The 12,253-nt window shown below is 48.4% G+C and overlaps 1 protein-coding gene across 1 annotated transcript; it reads right to left on the reverse strand.

Annotated features, from left to right (window-relative positions):
• Positions 1-1,744: 1,744 nt before the first annotated feature.
• LOC116354462 (uncharacterized serine-rich protein C215.13-like) lies at positions 1,745-9,535 on the reverse strand. The gene is made up of 3 exons (XM_031794927.1): positions 9,499-9,535; positions 9,239-9,302; positions 1,745-3,005 (listed from the first exon to the last, which is right to left on the reverse strand). Exons 1-3 carry the CDS (start codon positions 9,533-9,535, stop codon positions 1,745-1,747), a joined length of 1,362 nt encoding a protein of 453 aa, XP_031650787.1.
• Between the last annotated feature and the right edge of the window lie 2,718 nt (positions 9,536-12,253).

A 12,253-nucleotide genomic window follows, 5' to 3' on the forward strand; every position in this document is an offset into this window, starting at 1 on the left:
TGGAGTGAGATACATCTGTTTTACGGTTTCTATGGTTTCTATGGTTTCTACGGTTTCTATGTGGATTATATGCATGGTCGTATCTTACTGTTTTCCTCACCATTTTGGACGGACGCTACTGTTTTTCAACACTGCACAATATGCCATTAATTCATTTTTAAGTCTTGTCTCTATAATGTGTTCCTGTCCTCCGCTCCATGTGTTCCTGTCCTCCGCTCCATGTGTTCCTGTCCTTCTCTCCATGTGTTCCTGTTGGTAACATATCTTCATTTGTTATTGAAAGAGAAAGGTCCATCCTGGGTGCTTCTGACTCCTTTGATTGTCTCCCAAGCTTCCCCTGTACGTCCTGATTGGTTCCCAAGCCTCCCCTGTACATCCTGATTATGTTCCCAACCTGAGGAAGATAAGGGAGATTAAAGGTACTCCACATAAGAGAGTAATTGGTCTTCTCTGTCTGCCTGAGAGGATTGGTGCAATCAACCTCTGAGCATAATTACTAATTAGATTGGGATTAAAGTCGACTTGCTCAGAGAAGAAGACCGTGGCGAATTCAAATGAGCATCTGAAATGTCATTAAATTAATGGGGTAAAAATGTAAATATGAATGTTTCAGACTCCAGCCTGAGCTCCCAGGTCACAGCCATCATCTCTGTTTGAACTCATGCTCATTAGAAAGTCACAGGGAATAGTAGGGGAACGGACAGAATTAGCTTTTACTTTGATAACTATATGACTGTGTCCACAAATGGCAACCTAATCCCTACATAGTGCAATTATTTTGACCAGAGTCCTATGGGCCCCCTATGGGCCCTTGTCAAAGGTGATGCACAAAGAAATGTCTGTCTGTCTTCTTTCATAGAATTAGATCTCCACTCTGCTGCTCTAAATGGCACGGTCTCAATGTGAATGTTCTAGCGCCACAATAGACTGAGGTTCATTACATAACAAATAGCTGTGGCCTAAAAAAAACACACCTGATTAATAGAGAAAGAGAGAGAGAGAAAGAGAGAGAGAGGGAAACCGAGAGAGAGAGAGAGAGAGATCTATTGGGCCCTATTCTACCTCTGATATTAAGCAGCTCCATTGGGCACTACTCTAACTCTGATGTTCAGCTCCATTGGGCCCTACTCTACCTCAGATCTTCACATCTATTGGGCCCTTCTCTACCTCTGATCTTCACCTCCATTGGGCACTAATCTACCCCTGGACATCAACTCCATTGGGCCCTACTCTACCTCTGATCTTCAGCTCAATTGGGCCCTAATCTACCTCTGACTTCCTCTTTTCTATAGACTCTAAAATAACTAGTTGGTCTGTCGGTCGCTGGCTTTGTCTGCCCTCTCATTGGCTAGAATTCCCCCCCCCCCCTTCCCCTCAAGTGACTGTTGGGGCAGTCACTCGGGTATCTTGTCAATATAATAGATCACCTTTGGTTTCATACAACCACTCTCAACACTGCAGCAGACTTCTTCATTGGTTTTGGGTCGAATTCAGGTATAACAGCAACCTGTCAGAAGTCCACCACCTGTGAATCAGAGACCATGATTGTGCTTCAGTTGTGGGTGTGGTAGAAACTAAATCTTTGTTTGCAAACAATTAATATGCATCACCATTTCTCCCATCGGGAGAAACCTGCTCTTGAGCGCTACATGAAACAGAGTCCTGCTTCACCAGCACGGTGCTGAAAGAGGAAACAGAGTCCTGCTTCACAGCACGGTGCTGAAAGAGGAAACAGAGTCCTGCTTCACAGCACGGTGCTGAAAGAGGAGGTTGAGTCCTGCTTCACCAGCACGGTGCTGAAAGAGGAAACAGAGTCCTGCTTCACCAGCACAGTGCTGAAAGAGGAGGTTGAGTCCTGCTTCACCAGCACGGTGCTGAAAGAGGAAACAGAGTCCTGCTTCACCAGCACGGTGCTGAAAGAGGTAACAGAGTCCTGCTTCACCAGCACGGTGCTGAAAGAGGAGGTTGAGTCCTGCTTCACCAGCATGGTGCTGAAAGAGGAGGTTGAGTCCTGCTTCACCAGCACGGTGCTGAAAGAGGAGGTTGAGTCCTGCTTCACCAGCATGGTGCTGAAAGAGGAGGTTGAGTCCTGCTTCACCAGCACGGTGCTGAAAGAGGAGGTTGAGTCCTGCTTCACCAGCACGGTGCTGAAAGAGGAGGTTGAGTCCTGCTTCACCAGCACGGTGCTGAAAGAGGAGGTTGAGTCCTGCTTCACCAGCATGGTGCTGATAGAGGAAACAGAGTCCTGCTTCACCAGCACGGTGCTGAAAGAGGAGGTTGAGTCCTGCTTCACCAGCACGGTGCTGAAAGAGGAAACAGAGTCCTGCTTCACCAGCACGGTGCTGAAAGAGGAAACAGAGTCCTGCTTCACCAGCACGGTGCTGAAAGAGGAAACAGAGTCCTGCTTCACCAGCACGGTGCTGAAAGAGGAGGTTGAGTCCTGCTTCACCAGCACGGTGCTGAAAGAGGAGGTTGAGTCCTGCTTCACCAGCACGGTGCTGAAAGAGGAGGTTGAGTCCTGCTTCACCAGCACGGTGCTGAAAGAGGAGGTTGAGTCCTGCTTCACCAGCACGGTGCTGAAAGAGGAGGTTGAGTCCTGCTTCACCAGCACGGTGCTGAAAGAGGAGGTTGAGTCCTGCTTCACCAGCATGGTGCTGAAAGAGGAAACAGAGTCCTGCTTCACCAGCACGGTGCTGAAAGAGGAGGTTGAGTCCTGCTTCACCAGCACGGTGCTGAAAGAGGAGGTTGAGTCCTGCTTCACCAGCACGGTGCTGAAAGCGGAGGTTGAGTCCTGCTTCACCAGCACAGTGCTGAAAGAGGAGGTTGAGTCCTGCTTCACCAGCACGGTGCTGAAAGAGGAAACAGAGTCCAGCTTCACCAGCACGGTGCTGAAAGAGGAGGTTGAGTCCAGCTTCACCAGCACGGTGCTGAAAGAGGAGGTTGAGTCCTGCTTCACCAGCACGGTGCTGAAAGAGGAGGTTGAGTCCTGCTTCACCAGCACGGTGCTGAAAGAGGAGGTTGAACTACTGACAAAAGTCAAGACAAGCCACACTTTTATGTTATTTAATACTTTTTCAAAATGTAACTAGGCAAGTCAGCTATGAACTACTTCTTATTTACAATGAAGGCCTTCACTTCATGGTCTCAAAACGGCACTCAATCCTGTGTCTTCCGAAGAGAAAGTTACTTATATTTATAGTTTGGTGATAGAGCTGTTTGAACTCAGACACTTTGAATGTCTAAGACGTATTTCTATGTCAAAACCTTTTATCCGGAAAGGTCAGAATATACAGATATTAACTGGAGGGTATTGAACGGCAGTTGGTGGTGTGTGTGTGTGTGTGTGTGTGTGGTGTGTGGTGTGTGTGTGTGTGTGTGTGGTGCGTGTGTGTGTGTGTGGTGCGTGTGTGTGTGTGTGTGTGTGTGGTGTGGTGTGTGTGTGTGTGGTGCGTGCGTATGTGGTGCGTGCGTATGTGTGTGTGCTTAGAAAGGAAACCCTTTGATACAACCAGCAGGAGATCTCACCCTATCAGACGCGCTTTTAGCACTTCAAAAGCATAATACCTTCCTGTCAAACACTGGGCTGCATCCCAAATGGAGACCTATTTCCCGGCCTACATAGTACACCACTTTAGACCAGAGACATAGGAGCTCTACTTTAGACCAGAGACGTATGAGCTCTACTTTGGACCAGAGACTTATGAGCTCTACTTTAGACCAGAGACGTATGAGCTCTACTTTGGACCAGAGACTTGTGGGCTCTACTTTGGACCAGAGACGTATGAGCTCTAGTTTACACCAGAGACTTGTGGGCTCTACTTTAGACCAGAGACATATGAGCTCTACTTTAGACCAGAGACATGTGGGCTCTACTTTAGACCAGAGACGTATGAGCTCTACTTTGGACCAGAGACATATGAGCTCTACTTTAGACCAGAGACATGTGGGCTCTACTTTGGACCAGAGACATGTGAGCTCTACTTTGGACCAGAGACATGTGGGCCTGGTTAAAAGTCGTCCACTATTAATGAACAGGGTCACTTTTGGGGACAGACCCGTTGTAATAACCATTGTGAAGTGCGCTATAGGTACCTCGAGATACAGGATCTTTACCTTTTTAACTGTCATTTTTAAAGAGTTCATATGCAGCAACCACAAAGGACATTTTAAAATGGAACCGACAACCATTCATTCATAGCAAATTACATGTTAGAGTACATTCAGAATTCATTTTTTTCATTATTACTTTCACTAAACCTGCTTTCAAGGACAAAGAAAACAGCTTGTAGGTGCTTTATGATTGATTTTATACCAAAAGTACATTCCTCATAGACTTTCAGGAGTTCAAGATGATTTTTTTTTTATTATCTTCAACTAGGATGTTAAATCATTCATCTGATGACTTGAGGTTGTGTTTTATTTTCCCTCACCTCATTTTCCCTTCCTGAGCCAAAGAGCCTTGTGTCCACTTGTCCTGAGCCAAAAGCCTTGTGTCCACTTGTCCTGAGCCAAAAGCCTTGTGTCCACTTTTCCTGAGCCAAAGAGCCTTGTGTCCACTTGTCTTGAGCCAAAGAGCCTTGTGTCCACTTGTCCTGAGCCATAGACAGCCTTGTGTCCACTTGTTCTGAACCTCCTGTCAAATGTATGACCATATTAAAGAGAGAGAGACAGAGAGAGACATAGACAGACAGAGAGAGACAGAGAGAGAGGAGGTATAACTGTCTGTAACCCACAGAGAGAGAGAGAGAGATAGGTTAGAGAGAGAGAGGAGGCTAGAGAGAGAGAGAGAGAGAGAGAGGCTAGAGGTCATGATCAGATGAGCTCCTGCATTTTTCAGCATTTAAAAAAAAAGATAGAGTTAGAGTAACTTGGATTTTTTGTCAGGAGCATATACAGGATGCTACCCTCTACAATATAACCTTCACTTCAAATCAAAACTCGAAACCTAAAATCTGATTTTGGACGGAATTACGGAATCACCTGGAATGTTTACAACTACCAAGGATTATTATTCTATATAGCAAATTCTCTGGAAAACAACAGAAACCTGAAAACACCACCCAACCTGGAACTGAGTGAGTAATGTTTAGTCTGAAACTATAGTCTATTTCCAAAAGCCAAGAAGAAAAATACACTACATTACTTTATAAGGAATGAATTCTAATATAATTCTGCCAAGCTTGATACAACTTCAATTAGCACTGACGTGTCAAGTGAGAGGTGTCAAAGCCCATTAGCCCAACAATGGCAGGAGAGTCAAACAGTCTACCCCAACCAAATGGAGAGGCCTTAGAAGCTCCCTCCCGCTGTTCAGAGGTAATTCAAATACAGTACCCTGTGCATGTAAAGAATGATAAGGCAAGAAAAGATTACAAAATTAAGCTCCTTATGGAAAATCAATAGACACTTTTTGCTGACTATTACAAAAATGGGAACATCAGCAACCTTATCTTCCACACAAACCCTCCCCTGGCATGGCACAGTGCTATATTAGCACACTACCCCTTTGTTAAGAGGGGGGGGGGTTAACGAGGGGTGGAAACTCAGGATACTTGACAACGAGGACTCTGAGTAAGCTAATATAAATCTATATAAGTCTGGAACAGTAATGGTACAGGGCAACCCCCAAACAGTCTCAGCTGGACTTTCACCTAATCAAAGAATTAGCCCAGCAGGAGAAGCTCTCCCTTGAAAAAGACACCCCCACCCCGAGCGGGTCAGACCAGACCTCTTCATTATATAACCCCACAGAAGAGCAACCCCCAGCGGAAGGTCAATCTCCCAGCACAGAGTACTACCCTCTCATTGAAATGAAGGATAAATTCACCCAGCTGGAGGTAAGGCAGGTGGAGCTGGAACAGCAGGTGATTACACTTCAGTCTGCACAGACCCAGACAACAGTCCAGCACAACAACACTCTCTTAACCAGACCCGGAGAGCTGGACGTGGAGAGAGACATATCTGCACTCTGGACAGTGGTGAGACAACTGAGCAGGAGCAGGAGAAGAACAGAGCACTAGAGGAGAGGATCAGACTGCTGGAGGAGAGGTTGAGGAAGATGGCGTGTGACAGAGAACAACCCACTAGAGAGGTGGCCAACCCCACAGAGAAGCCAGCAGAACAGCCCACCTCAGCACCCGACAAATGTCTCGACACCACAGCAGAACAGTCCACACCAGACCCTGACCATAGAGACGACACCACAGCAGAACAGACAAAAGAAAAACCCCAAGCCCAGCGGTTCTCACCCCCTCTGAGCACCCCCCCTGTCAGCCACCCTGATAGCCCTCCTGACAACCCCCCCCACACCCACTGAGGACATACTCAAGGCACAGATTGTTCTCGCTATGGACTTGGGAAATGGGAAATACAGAAAAAAAACTTTTCCCCAAACACAGTGTGTCTAAACTCTGGTGTCCAAACACCCAGCGTGCCCTAGACCTTCTGTCTGAGGACCACCTAGGTTCACCTAGCCACATAATAATACACACAGGCATAAATGACCTGAGAGCACAGCAGGAATGGGTGGCCACAGCACTGAAGGGAGTGATTGAAAAAGCTTCTTCTACTTTCCCCAACGCACAAGTGGTTATCTCTACCCTGCTATCACGAAAAGATGTCCACCCTGCCACAATACAGCGGGTAAACACAAGTATTTCCCGTGACTGTGCCTCAAAACCAAATGTTTTCCTGGCCCACCACTCCACCCTGGACTTGAACAGCCTCTATGACCAGGTCAACCTCTACAAGGCAGCCGTGCCCACCTTTGCCTGGACTCTAAATGACATCGCTCTCAAACGTATCCCCAACACTACACACAGGAGCAACAGATCAATAGACACCCCACCCAGACCAGCGAGACACCCTCCCAGACCTGCGGGACCCCCCCCCCCCCCCCCCCCCCCGGACCTACATATAGAGGACCCACGCAAGAGGAATTACATCCAGACCACAGCACCCCCAGCCACATCCACACCCCAACCCCAACCAATCAACACCCCCCACGTCAACCATGCCCACACCCCATTTAGGCCCCCTCAGATCAGACCTATGCCCCTCCTGCTCACCCCATTGTCGTGGAAATGTCCTGTATTACCAATATCCATGAGAGAGTAAACCACACACAAGTCAGAGTTATCAGAAAGTTCATCTTTAATTATATGAGCTTCACCATAGCCCTTTGACTCTGAGATCAATTCAGTGTCCATAAATGAATTCTCTGAGAGTGCTTACAAAACATTCCTTAGTATCATTTATAGCAAAGACACACCCATCAAAACTCACATGACGAATAACAGATCTTAGGAACATTATACAAAGAACCTTTTACCAGAAAAAAGAGTATCCCATAATTTATAGCATTAGCTATAAATTATCATTCAGTTTGGTCTCCTAAACCAAAGCTCTTAACTCATTCTTGGTACCCCTTAGAACCAAAAACATTACCTCATCCAATGGCATATATCAAATACACCCCCTCCTGGACAAGCTTACAGAGAGACGTGACTGGCACACAGACATTGTGGAGCCACCTAACTGGTTCCCCATTAATCACACCATCCCCTCACATGGTTTAGGAATAGTTACACACACATTCACAGATAAGACTAACCCGACCTCTCCCCTCTCTGGGCCCAAGTAAATTTGCCACATAAGCATACTTATAAAAAATAATAAAACATCTTATTTATAAATGTTACCTAAAGGATTCTGATTCTGCCACACCACCATGCACCCCACCACCACCATGCACCCCACCACCACCATGCACCCCACCACCACCATGCACCCCACCCTCTATAACTCTACCCCACCACCACCATGCACCCCACCACCACCACCATGCACCCCACCACCACCACCACCATGCACCCCACCACCACCACCACCATGCACCCCACCACCACCACCATGCACCCCACCACCACCACCACCATGCACCCCACCACCACCACCACCATGCACCCCACCACCACCACCATGCACCCCACCACCACCATGCACCCCACCACCACCATGCACCCACCATGCACCCCACCACCACCACCACCACCACCATGCACCCCACCACCACCACCACCACCACCACCACCATGCACCCCACCACCACCATGCACCCCACCACCACCATGCACCCCACCCTCTATAACTCTACCCCACCACCACCATGCACCCCACCCTCTATAACTCTCCCTCACCACCACCATGCACCCCACCACCACCATGCACCCCACCACCACCATGCACCCCACCCTCTATAACTCTACCCCACCACCACCATGCACCCCACCCTCTATAACTCTCCCTCACCACCACCATGCACCCCACCACCACCATGCACCCCACCACCACCATGCCTCTACCCCACCACCACCATGCCTCTACCCCACCACCACCATGCCTCTACCCCACCACCACCATGCCTCTACCCCACCACCACCATGCACCCCACCACCACCACCATGCACCCCACCACCACCATGCCTCTACCCCACCACCACCATGCACCCCACCACCACCATGCCTCTACCCCACCACCACCACCATGCCTCTACCCCACCACCACCATGCCCCCCACCACCACCATGCACCCCACCACCACCATGCACCCCACCACCACCATGCACCCCACCCTCTATAACTCTACCCCACCACCACCATGCACCCCACCACCACCATGCACCCCACCACCACCATGCACCCCACCACCACCATGCACCCCACCCTCTATAACTCTACCCCACCCTCCACCATGCACCTGGTGGTGGGGTGAGGGGGACAGGGTCTCACCTGGTGGTGGGGTGAGGGGGACGGGGTCTCACCTGGTGGTGGGTTGAGGGGGACGGGGTCTCACCTGGTGGTGGGTTGAGGGGGACGGGGTCTCACCTGGTGGTGGGGTGAGGGGGACGGGGTCTCACCTGGTGGTGGGGTGAGGGGGACGGGGTCTCACCTGGTGGTGGGGTGAGGGGGACGGGGTCTCACCTGGTGGTGGGGTGAGGGGGACAGGGTCTCACCTGGTGGTGGGGTGAGTGGGACAGGGTCTCACCTGGTGGTGGGGTGAGGGGGACAGGGTCTCACCTGGTGGTGGGGTGAGGGGGACAGGGTCTCACCTGGTGGTGGGGTGAGTGGGACGGGGTCTCACCTGGTGGTGGGGTGAGGGGGACGGGGTCTCACCTGGTGGTGGGGTGAGGGGGACAGGGTCTCACCTGGTGGTGGGGTGAGGGGGACAGGGTCTCACCTGGTGGTGGGGTGAGGGGGACAGGGTCTCACCTGGTGGTGGGGTGAGGGGGACAGGGTCTCACCTGGTGGTGGGGTGAGGGGGACAGGGTCTCACCTGGTGGTGTACCATGTGTACGCCCAGGAACTTAAAACTTTCCACCTTCTCCACTACTGTCCCGTCAATGTGGATAGTGGCTGCTGCCTCTGCTGTTTCCTGAAGTCCACGATCGTCTCCTTTGTTTTTGATGTTTCCTGACACTACACTCCGAGAGCCCTCACCTACTCTGTAGGCTGTCGCGTCATTGTTGGTAATCATGCCCCACTACTGTTGTGTTTGAGTTATAAAAAAAAAAAATGTTGTACCTTTATTTAACTAGGCAAGTCAGTTAATAAGGCTAGGGCAGAATACTGCCCCAGTTGGTGAAATGCGTGCCCATAGTAAACAGAAAAAAAATCTGTAAAAAATTGCTAATATATGCATATAATAAATATTATTGAATAGAAAACACTCTAAAGCTTCTAAAATCGTTTAAATTATGTCTGTAAGTAAAGCAGAACTCTCAGGGCACTCATTCTCCCAAACTCTCTCTTGTCATCCAAAAAGTTGGCCCAACTTTGACGTCATCGCCCCCACCCTTCCCAAGCACCTACGGTCCTGGGAACACTTCCTATGCCTTCAGCGCGGTGTCCGCTTTCAATGGGGCTTCTCATTGTGTGATTCGCGCATTCACGAGATTAATGACGGGCCGAATCCTTTCGGTCGCGCGGGAATACAGGTTACTCTCACGCGCAATCTGCGCCTGTGCTGTCTTTCTTTCAAGATTGATTAAACGATGCGTGTGTTTCTCTTTGTCCTGAGAATTGCGGTGAAGCTATATAGCATGCTAACGCTGTGTTCTGAACCAAGTTTGACAAGTTTAGTCGACATATAATATGTAATTTCGACGTTTTGGTGCGAACTAACTTTACTTTTTGGCTGCATTTCAACCGAAATATGTCGTGTTTGATAACCGAAAGACACAGACTTCAAAACTAAAGCTGTTTTTGGTAAGTATAAACCCTTCCAGGTCTTCTGATGGAAGAACAGCAAAGGTAAGGGAACATTTATGTGTTAAATTTGGGTTTCTGTGGAGGAGCCAAAATGCTAATTCCTGAGCGCCGACTCACATTATAGCCTAGTGAACGAAATCTGTAAAGTTAAAAATAAATGTAACACAGCTGTTTTATTAAGAAGAAGTGTATCTTTCTAAGTATATGTAGAACATGTATATTTAGTCAACGTTTATGATGTGTATTTCTGTTATCTGGCAGAGTTATCATAATTTCTCCAGGCATTGTTGTAGCATTTTTTAGCCATGACCTTCTATGTAAACCGTGATTTATGGATATAATTAGCATATTATTGAAAAAAACAAATGTACTGTATAACATGTCCTATTCCTGTCATCTGATGAAGACTTTCAAAAGGTTAGTGAATTATTTTACTTTTAATCCTGCTTTTGTGATTGCATCTATTGTTCTACAAAATGGCTATGTAAATTAGCCTATCTTTGGTGGTGGTTTGACATAAATATGTGCTATGTTTTCGCCGTAAAACATTTTAGAAATCTGACTTGGTGGCTAGATGAACAAGGTGTTTATCTTTCATTTGAGCTATTGGACTTGTTAATGTGTGGAGGTTAAATATTTCTAAGAATATTTTTTGCGTTCTGTGTGCTACTGTGTCAGTTGAGCAGTGGGGGGAGGTGCCCTAGCGGGACGTGTGGTGCCAAGTAGTTAAGAACAAATTCTTATTTTCAATGACGGCCTAGGAACAGTGGGTTAACTGCCTGTTCAGGGGCAGAACGACAGATTTGTACCTTGTCAGCTCGGGGATTTGAACTTGCAACCTTCCGGTTACTAGTCCAACGCTCTAACCACTAGGCTACCCTGCCGCCCCCCGAGTTAGTGGCGTGCATGGCCACGCAGTCATGGGTGAACAGGGAGTACAGGAAGGGGCTGAGCAAACACCCTTGTGGGGCCCCAGTATTGAGGATCAGCGAAGTGGAGATGTTGTTTCCTACCTTCACCACCTGGGGGCGACCCGTCAGGAAGTCCAGGACCCAGTTGCACAGGGGGGGTTCAGACCCAGGGACTCTAAATGATCAGTTCGGAGGGTACTATGGTGTTGAATGCTGATCTGTTTTAGTCAATGAACAGCATTCGTACATAGGTATTCCTCTTGTCCGGATGGGTTAGTGCAGTGTGATGGCGATTGCATCATCTGTGGACCTATTGGGGCGGTAAGCAAATTGAAGTGGGTCAAGGGTGACAGGTAAGGTGGAGGTGATATGATCCTTGACTAGTCTCTCAAAGCACTTCATGATGACAGAAGTGAGTGCTACATGATGAAAGTCATTTTGTTCAGTTACCTTTGCCTTCTAGGGTACAGGAACAATGGTGGCCATCTTGAAGCATGTGGGGACAGCAGACTGGGATAGGAAGAGATGTCCTTAAACACACCAGCCATCCAGCTAGTCTGCGCATGCTTTGAGGATGCGGCTAGGAATGCCGTTTAAATGTCTTACTCACGTCAGCCACGGAGAAGGAGAGTCTACCGTCCTTGTTAGCGGGCCGTGTCTGTGGCACTGTATTATCCTCAAATTATTATATTGTTTTTTTAAATTTCCAAGCAAGTCAGTTAAGAACAAATTCTTATTTACAATAACGGCCTAGGAACAGTGGGTTAACTGCCTGTTCAGGGAAAGAACGCCAGATTGTGACCTTGTCCGCTCTTGCATTCGATCTAGCAAATTTAAGATTACTGGAATAACACTCTAACCACTAGGCTACCTTTTCCACCCAAAGCATGCAAAGAAGGTGTTTAGTTTGTCTAGAATGTGTTTAGTTTGCCTGCTATGCCTTCTACCCCCGCATCTCTCCTGATACCATGGGGTGCCATCTACCCCCTCATCTCTCCTGATACCATGGGATGCCTGCTACCCCCGCATCTCTCCTGATACCATGGGATGCCTGCTACCCCCGCATCTCTCCT

The sequence above is a fragment of the Oncorhynchus kisutch genome, linkage group LG17 (assembly GCF_002021735.2).
Source record: "Oncorhynchus kisutch isolate 150728-3 linkage group LG17, Okis_V2, whole genome shotgun sequence".
Classification (NCBI taxonomy): domain Eukaryota; kingdom Metazoa; phylum Chordata; class Actinopteri; order Salmoniformes; family Salmonidae; genus Oncorhynchus; species Oncorhynchus kisutch.